This window comes from Gymnodraco acuticeps, unplaced genomic scaffold (assembly GCF_902827175.1).
Source record: "Gymnodraco acuticeps unplaced genomic scaffold, fGymAcu1.1, whole genome shotgun sequence".
NCBI classification, from domain to species: domain Eukaryota; kingdom Metazoa; phylum Chordata; class Actinopteri; order Perciformes; family Bathydraconidae; genus Gymnodraco; species Gymnodraco acuticeps.
In genome coordinates this window covers 6,904,902-6,923,426 of record NW_022990271.1, presented here as the reverse complement: position 1 = coordinate 6,923,426, position 18,525 = coordinate 6,904,902, and the positions used below count along the sequence as shown (strand labels likewise).

General features: G+C 40.6%; 2 protein-coding genes across 2 annotated transcripts; one reads left to right on the top strand and one right to left on the bottom strand.

The window, feature by feature from the left end:
• Positions 1-1,897: 1,897 nt before the first annotated feature.
• Positions 1,898-13,958, bottom strand: slc30a4 (solute carrier family 30 member 4). Its single transcript, XM_034221254.1, has 8 exons — positions 13,811-13,958; positions 13,085-13,574; positions 9,942-10,088; positions 8,122-8,275; positions 5,500-5,725; positions 4,991-5,096; positions 4,764-4,898; positions 1,898-2,891 (listed from the first exon to the last, which is right to left on the bottom strand). Exons 2-8 carry the CDS (start codon positions 13,482-13,484, stop codon positions 2,737-2,739), a joined length of 1,323 nt encoding a protein of 440 aa, XP_034077145.1. The 5' UTR covers positions 13,485-13,574; positions 13,811-13,958; the 3' UTR covers positions 1,898-2,736.
• bloc1s6 (biogenesis of lysosomal organelles complex-1, subunit 6, pallidin) lies at positions 13,938-18,210 on the top strand. The gene is made up of 6 exons (XM_034221255.1): positions 13,938-14,091; positions 14,263-14,343; positions 15,385-15,529; positions 16,351-16,438; positions 16,541-16,627; positions 16,761-18,210. Exons 2-6 carry the CDS (start codon positions 14,298-14,300, stop codon positions 16,878-16,880), a joined length of 486 nt encoding a protein of 161 aa, XP_034077146.1. The 5' UTR covers positions 13,938-14,091; positions 14,263-14,297; the 3' UTR covers positions 16,881-18,210.
• The last annotated feature ends 315 nt before the right edge of the window (positions 18,211-18,525 follow it).

The window sequence follows — 18,525 nt, the reverse complement described above, 5'->3', positions numbered from 1 at the left end:
CTCCAGAAATGTCAGATCTGTTTTGTCATCGGCCGTTTACAAGGTCAACAATAACCTTTGAAATTCCGCCTTGTAAAACTTGTTTAACAGTTTTTCATTATTTAATTGCCAGACGCCGGGAGCTTTGCATGTTGTTTGCAGACGAGGAAATGGTGAGATGTTGCCTGCTAGGGCAGCTGTAAAGTAATTACTGCCATCCACACGATAGGCAAAGGCACTCATCTGATTATTGTATGGCTGCGGGGGCATTCAACCCTATCATTGTGTTTTGTAATAAGAGCCAATCCATTTCCTATCTCAGAAGAGAGCCATCCTACAGTGTCTGACTAAACTGCACTCTCTGGCTAGCAAAGCTCACTGGACTGATTTCATCAATTATTAAACTATAAACAAAGGGTGTGACCAGAGGGAGAGAGGAAAGGCATGGCCATTGTTTCTTGATCCATTTGGCGTGCCTATTTGATCAGGAAACACTTGGTATTTGGTTTCACCTACATGAATGTTTTGGTTGTGCATGAATATGTCATCGAGGGTGTTTCCCATTTTCTTACATTTACTTCCTCTTCGGTTAACGTAACATTCCCTCCCAATATGTTTTTAATATGATGTTAAAAGCTATGACTCACAGTCACATTTCATAGCTTTAGTCTATGTTAAGAAGAGGTACTGTGGAAGAGTGTTGTCTTCTCTTGTTATTGAGGACATCATCAGTGCCCTTGTTACATGTAGTCAAATAAACAGTAAGGGAAGAGAGAGAGGGGCAGCCATTAATTTCAGCTATCAAGCTATGTGCAACTGACAAGTTATTTAGGGAAACAATGACCAAAGTGGAAGGATATATTATGCTTGGCTGGAATTTGTGTACGTGACTCAATCGCAGTCATGACACCACAGACCATGTGACCAGCAGTAAAGCAGGTAGTGGCTTCCACAGAGCAAGTGAAGTAAGAGAGGCAAATCTGCTGTGTCATCTAGCGGTGCACTGCTATGATAATACTCCATTTTGACCTGCACGTTGCTTCTTAAACTGGTTCAGACACTAGTGGCTGCAGATGCTCATGAAGGCCGTTTATGGAAGGCAGGGCAGTCGGGTGGATGCTGTAAATAATTGGCTCTGCTGCAATACAAACACAAGAGTCACCTGCCTGTGGTTACCTGGAAACTGAGACACTCCTAGTTCACTTGTGTAGTCAATAACGAACATTTGATTAGTTTAGTTTTAAATAAAACGTAATTTTGCGTGCAAATCCATAAGCAGTTGATGTCTAATGCCTAATGCCTCGTATTTGTTTTGCAATTGAGTCTTAAATAGGCCAATTGACCACATTTCAGTCATTTATTTTTTACATACATTTTTATAAATTAAAAAGGCTCTATTCCTAACCAGAAGGACCTTCAATTATGCTTGCCATGTTACAAGAACTTAAAACAAGATTTCAAAGCAGTTTCATCAGGTGAAGAACAAAAACTGTGTGTGTGTGTGTGTGCGCCTAAAGTTTAGCCCTCATGCTCACTATCATTTAAGGAGTTAAATAGAGTGTAATGTGTATGCATGTTATCTTATCAAATGTCCAGAATGTCTCAATGTTGTGGGTTGATGGTAGAAGTACACCACCTAGTGTTGAAAAGTGACAGCAACATATCCTGCACACTGTGGTACGCAGTCAGCTGAATCTCAATTACCAACCTTTGATCTCTTTCCAATGTTTAAATTAAGTTTGTTTCTTAATTCAAAATTATATTTATAAGTACTTATTTGATTGAATTGGAAAACTATCAAGATTTGAGTCAAAGTATTTGTGTGGATTGTTAAAATAAGTTGATAAATTGGGCCAAAAATGCCTTTCCATTTTCTTAGATGTGTTGTTCGAAGAAAAGAGGAACTGAGAGGCAAGCAGAAGATGTAATACTTTATTAGAAACAAAGGGTGATGCAGTTCCTGACTTCCGTCGATGATTCGTTTTAGAGACTAGGAAAAGGTTTACAATAAAACCCCGACAGTCTCTCAACACTTCACACTGGAAACACTATAAATATTATCAGCAGGTTGAAAACTGAAAAATCAGAAATACTGGTTCACAAACATGTCTGCATTAGTATACTGTCAGTTTAGGGAATACAAAGAAAATGAGTTTAGGAATTGAGGCTGAAACCATAACACTGTAGCATTAACCATTTTACAAAGTCAGTCACTCTTTGATTGTCAGATGTGTGCTCGCCTAAATGTAGCTAAGAGCCATGCTAAAATATAATGTCAGTTTTGAAGTGTTGATCAGACTGCTTTGATCATTTCTAAGCTTGATAAGTTGATGTGATGTCTGCCTAAGGGACACAATGATACAAGTTGTTTTTCCAAATGAACAGAAAATGAGGTACCTTTTCATTTGCAGACATCCTCAGTAAACAAATAAAATCAAGTCCTCACACCTAGAAACAAAAAGTAAAATGTACATCTGATGCTAAAACATCAGTTGTGACAAATCAAACACTAAAATACAAAAAAGTTGAAATAGGCTTCAATGGTGAATTAAGAGCATTCCTTTTTCTGAAAGCATCCAAGCTCTCAAAGCTGTGCGAGGTCGCCGGCGGCTGAAGTGATCCAACTATTGGAAATGTGCGTCTGCTTTCCTTTGGCACCAGTCTTTTTCTGTTTGCATGTACATACCGTTTACTGTGTCTCTGCTGTCCTGTGTCTTGAAGTGCTCCGTGGCAGCCACTGTTCAGAAGAGTCTCTCTCTAGGCACTGGACTGCAGGCAGTGTGTGCAGGTACGCACAGGCCTCAGCCTGTGTGTCTGCACCTGCACCGTGCACCTGCCCAGGCCGTAGGTGTGGAGCAGCAGGTGGCGCGCCTTCGCCTGCACGTCCTCCCAGTTGCTGGCACTAGAGGGCGCTGTGAACACAAACATCAGAGTCAGAATACTTGTATTCGTCCCACAGAGGGGAAATGTACATTTGTTACAGCAAGTAAAGAGCCAAAGATAGCTTAATTATTCATTATATTATTAAGAAGAACGCATAAAAAAAAAAGTAGAAATGTCACAATTTACAAAACACACCTCCCGTACCAGTTAAAGTTTTGAGATATAGCAGCCAGGTGGAAGTATTAAAAGTTGAAGTATACAGTATATTGCACAGTTATTGATGGTATATAAATAGGCGTTATAGTCTTTGTTGTTATGTGTGTGTGTGGGGGTCCAACAGGGGATGTGGTGTTTATGCATTTTAAATTAAATTAAGCAAGTTACAGCATGTCCAAACAGATCTTGTCCAAACAGATCTTGTCCAAACAGATCTTGTCCAAACAGAACATGTCGCAACAAATAATTTCACATGTCATAGCAGGAAAACACAGGTAATTACTGCATTACCTGCACACCAGGGCCCCCACCAGTGTCAGGGCTCTGATGCAGGCCCACTGGGACTCATGTTTATGAACTGAACCATCGTTAAAGTCATATTAAAGTCATGAGTGAAACCTGTGCTATCAAAATGTATACCCACATACTAATTCAATAACTATATGACGGTTGTGTTAGTACCTTCCAGTTTCTCCCAGTTAGTTTACAAAAAGAAACCTTGATCAATTTCTACCAACAAAAAATAACACAATACTAGCGCTGAAACACGTCTCTGCCTATTAAATGTCACAAAATAAAATCCATGTTTTTTTCTTGTATTCCTGTGTTCACACAACTATTGTTTTATAAGAATGTGCAGTTGTGTCCATGCAAAGCACACTCAAAACCTATAAAGAAATCACATGTTTTGAGTATGTGCGATGTGACACTTTTCAGTGTACCTTATGTTCAAAGTCTTTCATGGACTAGAGCAGTCATTCTTATCAGACATACTCTCAATGTAAGCTCTGCCAGATTTGCTGCATGTGTTGAACTGCTCTGAAAAAGGTTAAACAGCTCTCAAGAAATAACGTCTTCTATATTGTACGTTTTCACCATGTCACTCACAAGTTTATCACCCCTTTTTTACATTTTGTGATACAACAGCTTGAATTCAAACTGGATCAAAACAAGGACAATCGGATTCAAACAAATACGGATGCAATCTGAAAGCCAAGGGAAGAACTGGCAGTTAAGTTTCTTGTGAAACAACTGTGATGAAACTGAAGTCCTGTGAGAAATAAACACAGGAACAAGTCTCAGCACATCATGCACACTTTGATCTTACTTTGACTTTAAAACAAGTACTGAAGCCAAATAGAAAAAGAATATATTTGCTCTTGCAGGTCACTGACATTGAACAGACTGCCAAAGCAACACCGAAAACAACCTAAATCAAAGTGGTCAAGCCAAAAGTAGCTCTTCGTGATCACTGACAAGCCAGCAGAAACATAAGCAGCAAGACTTCAAGATGCCTTCACTGCCGTAGTATTTCTAGTCTTGACTTGGTTGATAAAATATGTGCGTGTGTTATCTGTTCACTTTATTAGAGCTGAAAGAAGAAAGAGTATCTGCAAGTATTTTGATAGTTGATGAGTTTCTGTATTGATGCTGAAACATACATATTTAATATGTTCTGAAGCCCCTTGCATACGGACATATACCTTAAAAAAACTACAATGTAAGAAATGTTTTATGAAGCTTGTTAATAAATGAGTCATAAATCCCAAAACAACCTTTTTTGAGTAAAAACTAAAGAAGAAATGGATATAAAATACTTATGATCCACATAATAGTTCTATATATTTAGAAACGTGATCCTTTCAACCTTCTTTCTTCTTGTCTGTACTGATGTATCTACTCACCCAGCTGCAGATGCACTATAGCTGCAGTCTTGTCCGTGGTCAGCGCCCAGACGTTCAGCTCATCCACTGATTGGACGTCCTCCAGCTTCAGGAGGTCTTCTTTGATTCTCAGAGTGTCCAGATGCCTGGGAACACCTGAGGATGAAATAAACTCTTTAATGCACCTACGCCACTTTAAATACTCAACATCCTCTGAAGGCACTGCAGGACCACGGCCAGAAACGCACCCTCCAGCACGATGACTATTGTGTCTCGTATGATGCGGAACGTGGTGACGAGTACCAGGATGGAGAAGATGTAGGTACAGATGGGGTCTGCCAACTTAAAGTCCGGCTGTGAAGTCAGAGAGTTACATCAGATCGATTCAAATCAAAGTTTCATATGAATGCATGCTTCGCCATCCCTGTATTTAATATCAATTTAAATCGAAAGACCATCAATTAGTTTACAATTAGTGAATTTGTATAAAATAATTTATATATTTTCGTTTAATTAAATGCTTTTATACGTTTACAACGAACACTTGGTTTTAACAACATAATGGCTTTAAAGCTGTGTGGTTCACACTGCCTTGGGAGTTCTCTGTTAAATAGGTGTCAACACTTAATTAAACAGAAATACTTTGTTACCTTTATTTTCAAAAAGTAACAGAAATACTTTGTTGGTACAATACCATTTTTTTTAACAATGGTTCTACAAGGTAAATACATGGTCAAATGGATGGATGGATGGGTACCTTGAAGCGGACGATGTAGGCCGCTATGAGCACCCCGATGCTCTGGACCAGATCTCCCAGAGCGTGGATGAAGGCCGCTCTGACAGCCAGGCTGCCCTGCTGCCTCTGCCCCCCCGACCCCCCCGACTGTGAGGCGGCTGCAGAGCCGTGAGAGTGACCGTGGCCATGTGAGTGGCCGTGGCCGTGAGAGTGACCGTGACCACCTTGGTTTAACAAGAAACCCATTCTGTAAGACACAGAAGAAAACAAAAGAAAGAAAGAGGGCGTTTATTTTGAAGGCATTGGAGTTACAAGTATGTTGTGTTTTTAACTAAGAAACTGCTGTCAATGAGTTTAACGGCCCGTCCACACGGCGGCGCGCGTTGAAGCTTCAACGCTTCTGCCCATTCCCTTTGAATGGGGTGACGTCACGCTTTGCCGAACTGCATTGTGGTTCCGTCGCGTTGCTCGCTTCAAAAGTTGAGCAATGTTCAACTTTTGAAGCTTCGACGGAAGCGTCAGCCAATCAAATCATATGCCAGTACAAGCGTCAGCCAATCAAACCGCGTGCTTGTGTGTCCGGGGCGGGAGATTCATGTGATTGGTTGTTGGTCGAGTTTCAGACACGCCCGCCGGCAAGCTTCAACGCACGCCGCCGTGTGGACGCTGCGTAATCATTCACCTTCCAAATATGGTCAAACATTAAACACTGAGAATCATCAACTGGACAGGTGACTTTAAGGCAGGACTTTGGACCAATCTTAAAGGTCACATGTCATGGCCATTTCCACTGATCATAATTCCATTGTTGATGTCTACTAGAATAGATTTATACTGTGCAATGTTCCAAACTCACATTGTTTCGAATACAGCATCTCTGTAAACTACGTGTATTCACTCTCTCCACTAAACGGCTCGTTGCAGCTCTTGCCCCCCCCCCCCTCCCTCTGAGCCCAGTGTGCTCCGATTGGTCGGGACCAGTCGGGATGTTGTGAATCGCGCTGAGCTCCGTGGAGGTGTGATTTCCTTGTTTAGCGATACACAGCGAAACACAGCCAAACTCATCCTGAGCACACACAAAGTCACAGCCGAAGTAAAAACAATAAGTGTGGCTTGATACTGAGTAAGAAAAGGGTTGATAAACGCTGTGAGAATGGGTCTGCAGAGAGAATGGGTCTGCAGAGAGAATGGGTCTGCAGAGAGAATGGGTCTGTAGAGAGAATGGGTCTGCAGAGAGAATGGGTCTGCAGAGAGAATGGGTCTGCCTAGAGAATGGGTCTGCAGAGAGAATGGGTCTGCCTAGAGAATGGGTCTGCAGAGAGAATGGGTCTGCAGAGAGAATGGGTCTGCAGAGCGAATGGGTCTGCAGAGAGAACGGGTCTGTAGAGAGAATGGGTCTGCAGAGAGAATGGGTCTGCAGAGAGAATGGGTCTGTAGAGAGAACGGGTCTGTAGAGAGAATGGGTCTGCAGAGAGAATGGGTCTGCAGAGCGAATGGGTCTGCAGAGAGAACGGGTCTGTAGAGAGAATGGGTCTGCAGAGAGAATGGGTCTGCAGAGCGAATGGGTCTGTAGAGAGAACGGGTCTGTAGAGAGAATGGGTCTGCAGAGAGAATGGGTCTGCAGAGAGAATGGGTCTGCAGAGAGAATGGGTCTGTAGAGAGAATGGGTCTGTAGAGAGAATGGGGTCTGCAGAGAGAATGGGTCTGAGAGAGAATGGGTCTGCAGAGAGAATGGGTCTGCAGAGAGAATGGGTCTGCAGAGAGAACGGGTCTGCAGAGAGAAATGGGTCTGTAGAGAGAATGGTGTCTGGTAGAGAGAATGGGTCTGCAGAGAGAACGGGTCTGCAGAGAGAAACGGGTCTGTAGAGAGAATGGGTCTGCAGAGAGAATGGGTCTGCAGTGAGAATGGTCTGCAGAGAGAATGGGTCTGCAGTGAGAATGGGTCTGCAGAGAGAATGGGTCTGCAGAGACATGGGTCTGTAGAGAGAATGGGTCTGTAAGAGGAGAACGGGTCTGCAGAGAGAACGGGTCTGTAGAGAGAATGGGTCTGCAGAGAGAAGGGGTCTGCAGTGAGAATGGGTCTGCAGAGAGAATGGGTCTGCAGAGAGAATGGTCTGCAGAGAGAATGGGTCTGTAGAGAGAATGGGTCTGCAGAGAGAATGGGTCTGCAGAGAGAATTTCGCCGCGATCCCAACTGTCTGTTATCAGCCTGCAGCCCGGGAGGAGAAATCAGCAGAGCTGCCTGCACTGAGTGTGTGAGGAAGTCCGTGGATTGGTCAATTTGGACCAATCAGCGGGGGCTTAACGTAACGGCTCCGCGGACGTAACGTAACGGCTCCACGGATTGGTCCATTTCGTTCCGGGTACGACATGACATCAGATGTCCCCGGAAGAATCAAATGGATGATGACGTTTCACCAACGAGGCGTTTTGGGGAGGTATTTTCTGTGTTAGAGTTTTACTCGCTACAGGGTGTACTTTGAGGGTTTTGACTCTGCACACAGTTCACATGCATAAAAACCTTCATAACACACAAGGGGACGGGTAATAACCGGAAAAGCATGACATGTGACCTTTAAGCTGACACTCATAGGCCCGATTACAAAGTTGTCATGTCGTGCACTCTTTAAAAGTGACACTTACATGAGGTTGACAGCCACGCCCACAGCTGCAGTGATGAGCATGACATCCCCATCTATGTCGAACTCTTGGTGTATCGTCCTCTGAACGGCCTCGTAGAGCAGTATGGCTGTCAGGATGTAGATGAGCACTACACTGAGGACTGCCGATACAACCTCTAGGGATGGAGAATAACGGTCAGTTGTAGATACAGAGCATGTTTATACCAAAAAACTAAAGCTGTGAGAAAACACAGATAATCAAATACAATCAAATACATGTTTAGTAATGCCTCCTACAAGGGTCCAGCTGGAACCCTGTCCTGTTCTTTATTTTATTGTGTCTTTCATCTGTGACTGTCAAATTCTACTTGATTGGACAATAATGTTTTATGATCTACCGAGAATTCTTTCCACTCCTTGTGAAGCTGACCGTTGAGCGGCCCGACCAAGCAAGGAGGCAGAGATTTCAAATATAACCCGGTGTGGGCATTTATTCATCGCTGTGGTACATGACACAGCCTCAATATTTCTGTCTCATGTGAACACAGTCACCAGCAACAAGGATCTCCCACACACTACCTGTCCACTGACAGGGAAAACAGAGCCTAAATACACACACACTAATCAGGCCAAGACACAGGTGGGGGGGAGGAGATAACACAAAAACGTAAAGTTGGATTTATGGTAATAAAAAAAAAAAGTTGTTGTTGAATGATTTCCTTTAAAAACATGTGAAATATGATTTGAAAAATGTAATTAATTGTTATTATATGTGAGCCTTACCGTGAACCACTTGTTCTCGTTTAACCTAACTGGTCAACTTAAAGGTATTATTTTAGAAGGGTTTTTGTGTGATTGCTCAAAGCGTGGAAGTACTAAACAGTGAGGTGTCGCATGAATCAGAACCAGGTTCTGGAGTTATATTGGAGAATCGGGTTAGAGGGGACAAGTTAGTTACTACCAGCGTAACTAAAGGATTTGCAAGGGTAGCAGGGTCCTAGTATTTGATTTTACCTCCAACAGCTAGAGCATGCAAAGAAAACAGGAAAAAAAGATAAAAAACCATTTGTTTGCGTTAGTGCACTACAAAACCAATTTCCAAGGCTCTCACACTCATCTACAATACATACAACTGTGTTGTATATATATACAGTTATAAATAAAGGAATGGAACGGAAATATTAGAGCGGCACCAGGTGAACCCAATCACCAGCCACAGACAAAACTGGAGGGGAAACACTTTCAAACTAAACCACATGTGCAATATTACAAGGCCCGAAGCCGTCAGTCCACAGTGACGACGTTACCTTTGTCACACTCCTAAACACAGAGATACCCTTTTTGTATCAATTTAGTCCTTAATAAAAACAAAACAATATGGTACTCTACATATCAGAGATTAAGTTTACAACAATTTACAAAGCACAAAACCACTCACATTGAAAACCCTGATGGTAAACAACCTCAGAAGCTTTTCAGTACAGATGTAAACTCCCCTCTGACGTGTAGAGAGAGGATGTGAAGCAGTTTCTTCTTCAGTTGTGTTATAGATGTACAAATTCATCTGTCGATTGAATGTTTCTCATAACTCTGTCATTATGCTGCTTTCAAATCCGTGTCTCAGTGCTGTACGATACCAGTCACCTCTGTGGAAACATTGGTATAACTGCCTTTTTTCATTTATATTTGAGTGTTTTATGTCTAAAAATGGACCAAGAGTCTCTTTAAATAAAGCTGACGATGATAGAGACTTAACTATTCCTAACACACAGTGATACAGTGATATGAGAGAAGAGGAAGTGTACAGAGGAAGTGTGAATGCTTCTGAGATCATAAACTCACCGAGACGATGCAGGCCGAAGGTAAATCTACTCGTGGGCGGTTTGGTGGAGAGCCAGAGGGCCAGCAGAGAAAACAGAATGCCCACCACGTCTGTTAGCATGTGCACAGCGTCAGTCATGATGGCTAAGCTGTTGGAAAAGTAACCACCTGAAAGTCAAGACGAAGAGATTTGAAAGGATATGTCAGTCCAAAAGCCAAATATATTCAGATACAAAACAGAGAAAAGCAGGACATGAAAAATCACTAATTAGTCGATTATCGAAACAGACGAGAGTTACTTTTTCTGTATATAATATTGATTAACCCATTAGTTGACACAATTATTGTATCTCTCATATATTTGAACCACAAAATCTATTAATAATAATATAAAAACAAGACTTGGGTAGATAATTCAGCACAGAAAAGTCAGCAGAACAAGCTTTCAGAGTTGTTGCACCAGAGGCGGAAATGATGGTAGGACATATAATCAATCAGAGGAACAGTGGATGGATTTGGAAATACCCTCACCTGCTCATTCTCTGATTCAATCATCATTTTTGTTAACTGCGTCAGAAAGGTGATGGTTAACACACGATGAATCCTGAGGCACAAGTGTGTGATTGTATCTATCATCCTCACCTTTTCAGCTAAGTGTCAAAGAAAAACCTGTTTCTCTTCTAGAGATATTTCAGCACGAAACATGTTTGATGGTACGCCCGTGTTTAGGCATAGAAGTATAAAAAATGTCTCCTTCCACTATAATAAATGGAAGTTAAAGATTTGTGGTGCTCAAAGTAAAAGAAAAGTGCATTTAAGACAGTTGCAAACTCATTTAAAAATGTAAAAAAGGCATTCTGTTTCAGGCGAGGCAGCCTACTAAACCTGCTTTACAGAGGGTAGTAGAGTTCTCCACCTAATTGACTGAACAATTAATATGTCTTTCTGTTTGCTCATTGTAAGATACTGCCATCGGTTGTGTATATCTGAACAGCCATGTCCGAACAAACACATTGCTAAACTCAGGCCCGCTGTGTCCCCAGCTGATTTGAAAAGGTTTAATGGGTTTATTTCCTCTCGCTTATGTCCTGCAGCCATGGATGTAAAACAACTTATATTTCTATGTTTTAATCCCTTTCACCTGCCTTAGCAGAAACAGTTCTGAATTGGTTTGAATCCTACTTAAAGGACAGAAACAACTTTGTTTCTATAGGTAAATACACATCTGAGTTGACAAATATGACATGTGGGGTTCCTCAAGGCTCCATCTTGGGGCCTCTTCTCTTTAACATCTACATGCTACCACTGGCTCAGATAATGAAAAACAACAAAATAAGTTACCATAGCTATGCAGATGACACACAAATTTACGTGACAATTTCACCAGGAGACTACGCTCCAATTCAAACACTGAGTAAGTGCATTGAACAAATCAATGACTGGATGTGTCAGAACTTTCTCCAATTAAACAAAGATAAAACTGAGGTAATGGTTTTTGGAGCCAAGTCAGAACGTATAAAAGTTAGCACTGAGCTTCAGTATGCAATGTTCAAAACAACAGATAAAGCCAGAAATCTAGGTGTAGTCATGGACTCTGACCTGAGTTTCAACAGTCACATTAAAACAGTTACTAAATCAGCCTACTATCACCTAAAGAATATATCTAGGATTAAAAGACTAATGTCACAGCAGGATTTGGAAAAACTTGTCCATGCTTTTATCTTCAGTAGACTGGACTACTGCAATGGTGTCTTCACAGGTCTCACTAACAAATCTATTAGAAAGCTGCAGCTAATTCAGAACGCTGCTGCTCGAGTCCTCACTAACACTAAGAAAGTGGATCACATCACTCCTGTTCTGAAGTCTTTACACTGGCTTCCTGTGTGTCAAAGAATAGATTTCAAAATACTGCTGCTGGTTTATAAAGCACTGAATGGTTTAGGCCCAAAATACATTTCTGACCTCCTGCTAAATTATGAACCATCCAGATCTCTCAGGTCTTCAGGGACTGGTCAGCTTTCTGTCCCCAGAGTCAGAACTAAACATGGTAAAGCAGCGTTCAGTTATTATGCTCCAAACTCCCAGAAACCTGCAGGTCCGCTGCAACTCTGACTACTTTTAAATCCAGGCTGAAGACTTTTCTTTTTGTCGCTGCTTTTAATTGAACTATTCATATCTTAGACTGCACTGTAACTTTTATCCATGTACTTTTTTATTTTAATGTTTAATTGACTGCCATGTATTTTTTTCTTTTAATGTTTATTTTATTAGCTTTTCTTTTTAATGACTGATTTTAAATGCCATTTTCTTAATCTCTTTCATTTTTTGTAAAGCACTTTGAATTGCCTTGTGTTGAAAAGTGCTATATAAATAAACTTGCCTTGCCTTGCCTTAGCAAGACTTCACTAAAAGTGGTCCAAAAACTGCTGCAAGCATTTGACCAAGTGCTCGAAATGGTCTCATGTGACTCCCATTAAGATTTCCACCAAATATTTTTTGTTTAGAGCCTTGCCTGTTTAAAGAGCACAGCGGACCTACATCAGGTCTGATCGGGGTTTGTTGGTTATCCCCGGCCTCAAGACAAAAGGAGAAGGTGCCTTAGAGGTTTTAACTCCTAAACTTTGCAACTTTTGTAGTGTCTCAATGACAGTTTTGTTCCTTTTTACATGTCTTTAGCTTTGTTGGTATCTCTTTAGTATCGTTTGTCTTTCACTTGTTGTTTTGTGTTGTTTTTTTACACAAAATCACTTTATAAGGTATGCTGTATGAACAGATGTGTCGTCATTATTACATATTGTTATTATTATTACTATCATCTTCAGAGCCAGTTTGTATTCTACATCTCTTTTGTCATAACGCTTACTGGAATATCTAGCAGTATTTAAAATTTTTTTTTTAAAAACAGCTCTGAAAAAAATTGGAGACAACTCCACATTTTTCTTAAATCTCAATCTCTTCATGTATGACAGCCATTCTATTCCAGTGTCTGTTGAATTCTAACACAGAGAGAGGCTGTCAGTAGTTTGAAGAATATAATAACAAATGTTAATTTGACTCAAACACATACCTATAAATAGTAAGACCACAGAAACTGACATTGCTGCAGTGGTCTCTTCATTGACCCAGAGCTGTATGTAGTGTGAGGTTCACTCTGCACATCTTACCGACAATTTCCCCTGTCATGAAGAGGAAATAGAGCAAAGCTGCCATGACCAGCCTCTTCATCACTTTCTTGTGTTTGATGCTGTCCCTCTTCTTGGTGCAGTTCTCGCAGGGGTCCATGTTGAGCCCCGGGCTGCCCAGGCTGGAGGAAGAGTCCAGCAAGGAGTCATCATCATCCGCCGACACCACCAGCGTGTTCACCGCCACCCCGTTGGAGTTAGCCCCGGAGGAGTAGTCCGACATCTCCCCGGAGACCACCACCTTGAGCTTGTTGAACTTGGGCGTCTCGTCGTCCCCCAGCTCGTTGGAGAAGTCGAAAGGCTCGGTGTCGCTCAGGTCCCAGTCGTTCCTCTCCCTCCTGAAGGCGGACCGCATCTTGCTGAATAGCCTGCCTCCAGACATCTTTGCTAACACTGAGGTATCCAGGCCTCTCTATGGAATCAGTCCCATTGTTGTAGGTTCAAGTCTTGCATTTCCACTCCGGTTGAATACCTAGAGGAGACAACATAAATTAAACTTGACGACAACTCAACGACAACGCAATTCACTACAGACCCTTTCAGATGATCATTGTAGAAGTTGTGCTGGTTAACTTTGAGTCATCTCATATAAAAATATATATAGCATAAGCTAAAGAGTAACAAGCTAGCTAGTAAACGTTAGCTGTCTTGTCGTGATAGTTAGCCACACAGAGACATGTAATGTAGACGAAATACACCTTAGCTTACCTAATATATATCCTTTATGGTTGTCAAGTATCGATTCGTCTTTAAATTGAAAACTGTCATCGTAAGACTGGTGTCTGTCAACATCAGTCGTTGCTCTCACCTCCTCCTCTGCACTAGCAAGTTTGGTTTCGCCCACAGTCACGTGATGACGCACGAGTCACATGACGTGTTTTCCAGACGCAGCAACACATCCAAACATCTCTGCTGTTGTTTCTCTTTCTTGTGTGCAAAAAAAACGGAACCCATTACACAAAGTTACTGTTGAATAGACAAGCAATCAGGTAAGACTATGTTGTGACTGTTAGAGGTTGTCTAGTTGCTGATGTGTCACGTTATGAAGCTGCTCAGCATGCTAGCTCATTTACTTCCTCTATGGTCAGATGTTCTGATAAGCTAACTGATCATTTGCAGCCGACAGAATGTGACTGATTTATTGATGCCTCTTTTTCAAGTTCTGAAGCAGCCTGAGTCAACGGAGTCGTTGCATATGGAGGTAGAGGAGATGGAAGATGAAGGACCTCCACACATTGAAGGTGTGTGTGTGTGTGGTGTGTGTGTGTGTGTGTGTGTGTGTGTGTGTGTGTGTGTGTGTGTGTGTGTGTGTGTGTGTGTGTGTGTGTGTGTGTGTGTGTGTGTGTGTGTGTGTGTGTGTGTGTGTGTGTGTGTGTGTGTGTGTGTGTGTGTGTGTGTGTGTGTGTGTGTGTGTGTGTGTGTGTGTGTGTGTGTGTGTGTGTGTGTGTGTGTGTGTGTGTGTGATCTGGCCTCTGCCGTCTTGACTTGTCTGGCATGAATTTCTGTATAGATTGTTACAGATAGCTGTCAGTTTGTGCCTTTCATGCATCCTTATTACATATCTATACCACAGTGTTGTTCCCCAGCTCAATATATTTTGACATAGAGGATTTACATTCTCTGCTAAATGTTCTCCCGAGGTAAATGTTCAAAGTACATTTTCCCTGGTCAATTTTAAAACCAGCTGCAGATCATTGCCAACTGATGTCATACTGATTAAAACCAGGCCCTTAAGTTTGTGTGTATGACTGTTTTCTTATACTTCAGACAATGATATCTCTTTCAAGTTGGACCTTGTGAAACAAGTTAAAATGAGTGTTGTACTGTCATTGCACAGTTACTTAACCCCAACACAACCGTCTCTGTTATTATATATTGAGGTGTAAGAGGACATGAATAGTCATGAACATGGGAATCTGTGTCATTTTAACCATACAACATGTCAACATTGTCCAATTTTCAGCAAATTAGTGTGTTCATGAATAAATAGCATGCACATTTTATTGCACAGTTGTTATACAATAAAAAAAAAAACGATATGCTTACTGGTGCGCTAATCCCACCACCGCCTGTCTCCCATTATATACAACTACACCAGGTGCCCAAATCACCCAGTGTCCAAAGATGCCTTCAAATGAAAGCAACTTTATCGAACTTAAAAAATAACACTTAAATAATAATACATTTACTATAAACAAAAAAATATATATATAACAGACATAATATATAGCTCCAACACTGTGACACAATACTAAATACATGATTTCCTCAACATGTGACAGAGCTCCAGTTGGACTGTTTGGAGAGCCCGGCGCCTGTAGAGAACGTGTTTGTGGATAAGAAAGCTGTGGACAAACTCACAGAGGGATTACTCTCTCACTACCTACCAGATCTACAGAACTCTAAACGAGCCCTGCAAGAGCTCACGTGAGTATTTTTCACCAGTATTATCTCACCACAATGGTTTTAATAAGCACAGCCTTATTCAAGCTACTTGTGGATACAACTTTAAAAGTGGCAAGATTAGAGACATATTAATACATCCCATGGTGGAGAAAGTTTATAATGTTTTTCTTCCAACTAAAGATTACAATCAGTGACTTCAGGGATATGTTATCCCAAACAGGTTTTGTTGTTTAGTTCATTCACTTGGTTAGTAAGTGCTTAAATAAATAAAACATTTATGTTCAATGTCTCAAACCATGAAATCAAGAAATTCAGTAAATAAGAAATAATAAAAAACGTGCTTGTTTATTGCTTTTGATTTGTCCTTCAATATTAAGGATGGTCCCATCTATCCCAGAGTTAAAGAGATCATAAAGGACGAAACTCAGCAATTACTGAGTACATAAAACAGGTGACTGTATGTGATTCCTATAATGACAGAAACCAGTATACAGTAAACAACTCTGTGGCACAGGTCAACATGCTTCAGGCAGAACTGGATGGGTTGTCCTGTTGCTTTAATGCTGGTAGTGCTGAGTTTACCATTCATTTCACTATGAACATGCTGGTTCACTTGTAAAGAACAAAGCCATCCAAAACAACCTGAACTGTCTTTCACAAACATGAACAATCTGTGCAACACTTCTAAACATCCAGGAATGTATCCGAATAGTTAGCGTATGTAAATATTCTCTACATATTGACTCTGAATATTTAGAAGATGTCCTTTCAGTTTAAGAAATGTTTTGTTGAAAAAAGGCCTATTGACTTTACTTCTTTCTCTCCATTTGTATCCTGACCAGACAAAATCAGGTGATATTGTTAGACACACTGGACCAAGAAGTCACCAAATTCAGAGATTGTAATGCCTTACTGGACCTCAATTCACTGGTATGTTGGGACTGAATTATAATCTCATATTTCACACTTATCATTGTCTGTTTTCTTTCCTTACCAATGGGAATGCTTTCTAATCCAGTTTGTTGTATTTAGTTTACAGAGGCAAAGGTTTACCACAATAAACTGGTGAACATAAGGAAAGAGATGATCATGCTCCACGAAAAAACAACTAAACTAAAGGTACCTTTTCTTTGAATGTATTACTGGAAAATGGGTGATGCGATGTTAAAAAATGGCATAAAAAAAATGTTGTGTATTAATGCAATTAAACGGTTCACACACTGTTTGAATGTTAACTTGTGTCTTCTCTCAGAAAAGAGCCTTGAAGCTGCAGCAGCAGAAGCAGAACGAGGCGCTGGAGAAGGAGCAGCAGCGTGAGAAGGAGCTCGAGAGAGAAAGGCGGCTTGTTGCCAAACCTGCGAAAAGATCTTAGGATCCCCGAGTATGTCTGCTGAATGAATGTACAGGTGCTTTTGCATGCCTTAGTCTATTTATTACATATCAACTATACTACACATGACTACTGCTGAACATTTTCCAAAGCAAAAGTATTTTAGACATTTAAAAAGATGATAATTTCTGAGCTTTTGGCCTATATTTGACTGGATACAGGGAGAGAGAGGAGAGATTAGACACAGTTTAGTTTTCAACCAGGAACATCCTGATCACATATCTATTTTACATCTGTAGGACTGACCCCTCGTCATTTTTACATTTCAGAATCTGTTTGACTGCCATCCACTCATTTTGGTACTTTAATAATATCTACTCAAAACATGCTCAATACATGTGATCTATTATACCTAAATTATTGTTGCATGTTAATGCATTTGACAGAGGTTAACAGCATTTTTTTTGATAGCTTTATTGCCTCAAACATTGAATTCTCAGCAGGTCAAACTCCATTGGTTTTGTTAAATAACGCCCAGGTGTACTACCTTTTAGCTACAAAAATACTTTTGGTGGACAGCTTCTCAAACTAAATCAAATAAATTGGTTTGAAATGGGGCTGATATATTGCTGTAAATAGAAACATTATTTTTTATGAAACACCCTTCTTTATACCTGCACTGAATTAGAAAAATTAGATTTTGAATGTGAAAGTCTAAAAAAGTCTTTATAAATGAATTGAGAAAAATCAATTCCAAAACCTTTAACACAAATAAGAATAGAGTGATATGCTTTGGGATATGGTTCACATAAACAGTACATGGTAAATAGGCTGCAATAAGCATGGTATGGTCTTTTATGTTGAACATTGCCAATATCACCACAAACCAAAGACCTGGACTGAATCATCCAATGCTGGTACTTCTCACTATCAACCTCTGGTGACACACAAACTGGAGCACTTCCCTGAGAGTGGAACAAATCGCTGAAAGACACTTTCGCCGCCGTCAGACAATTGCCAGGAGGAGAATCAATGTGGTTGCTGTATTTTGTTAAAGATTAAGTGTTAATATAAGTTGTTACATGCCCTCTTAGTGTTGAATGTTATAAAACAAGTATGTTGTTTGGATAGATCTGCATTCTGCACTAAACATAACTGACTGTATTTCTGGGATCCAGATGATGAATTTGTGAACATATGTGCAAAACTTTGCCCTCGCCACACACAGCAGCTGTTAATTAATATGTTAATGTGTTATTTGTTCATTATATTAGATTTTTTAGACCTCTCAAAAAGGCTTCTATGCACTACTCGCGCCTGGAACTCCACTGTTTATACAATTAATAATAAAATAACACAAACTGGTCTGAAAGTGCATTTCATTTTTTTTAATTACCTGGCTTTAGTATGCTTAAGCTGTGCACTTCAGTATGTGTGAGAGGGTGAGTACCGCTGTAGTGGTATTTTTCATTGATGCACACATTTTATAATGCCAAATAGTGTGTGTTTTAGAGACTCACTTCTTTATGTCTACTGCATGGTGTGAAATAGGGCTGCAACTTACAATTCAATTATTGAATTTGCAGATTTGCATGATTGTTTGGTTTGGTCTTCGAAACAGTAAGAATGCCATTCCGAGTTTGTGAAAGTGCAAGGTGATCTTTCAATTAGTTATTGTGTACACCCA

Excerpts from the sequence above, each read along its gene's own strand:
- bloc1s6 (XM_034221255.1), top strand. The coding sequence starts at position 14,298 with ATGGAGGTAGAGGAGATGGAAGATGAAGGACCTCCACACATTGAAG. Across the intron at positions 15,530-16,350 it reads CGAGCCCTGCAAGAGCTCAC|ACAAAATCAGGTGATATTGT; the intron begins GTGAGTATTTTT and ends TATCCTGACCAG. Across the intron at positions 16,439-16,540 it reads TACTGGACCTCAATTCACTG|TTTACAGAGGCAAAGGTTTA; the intron begins GTATGTTGGGAC and ends TGTTGTATTTAG.
- slc30a4 (XM_034221254.1), bottom strand. The coding sequence starts at position 13,484 with ATGTCTGGAGGCAGGCTATTCAGCAAGATGCGGTCCGCCTTCAGGAGG. Across the intron at positions 10,089-13,084 it reads CATGACAGGGGAAATTGTCG|GTGGTTACTTTTCCAACAGC; the intron begins GTAAGATGTGCA and ends CTTGACTTTCAG. Across the intron at positions 5,726-8,121 it reads GGCGTGGCTGTCAACCTCAT|AATGGGTTTCTTGTTAAACC; the intron begins GTAAGTGTCACT and ends TGTGTCTTACAG.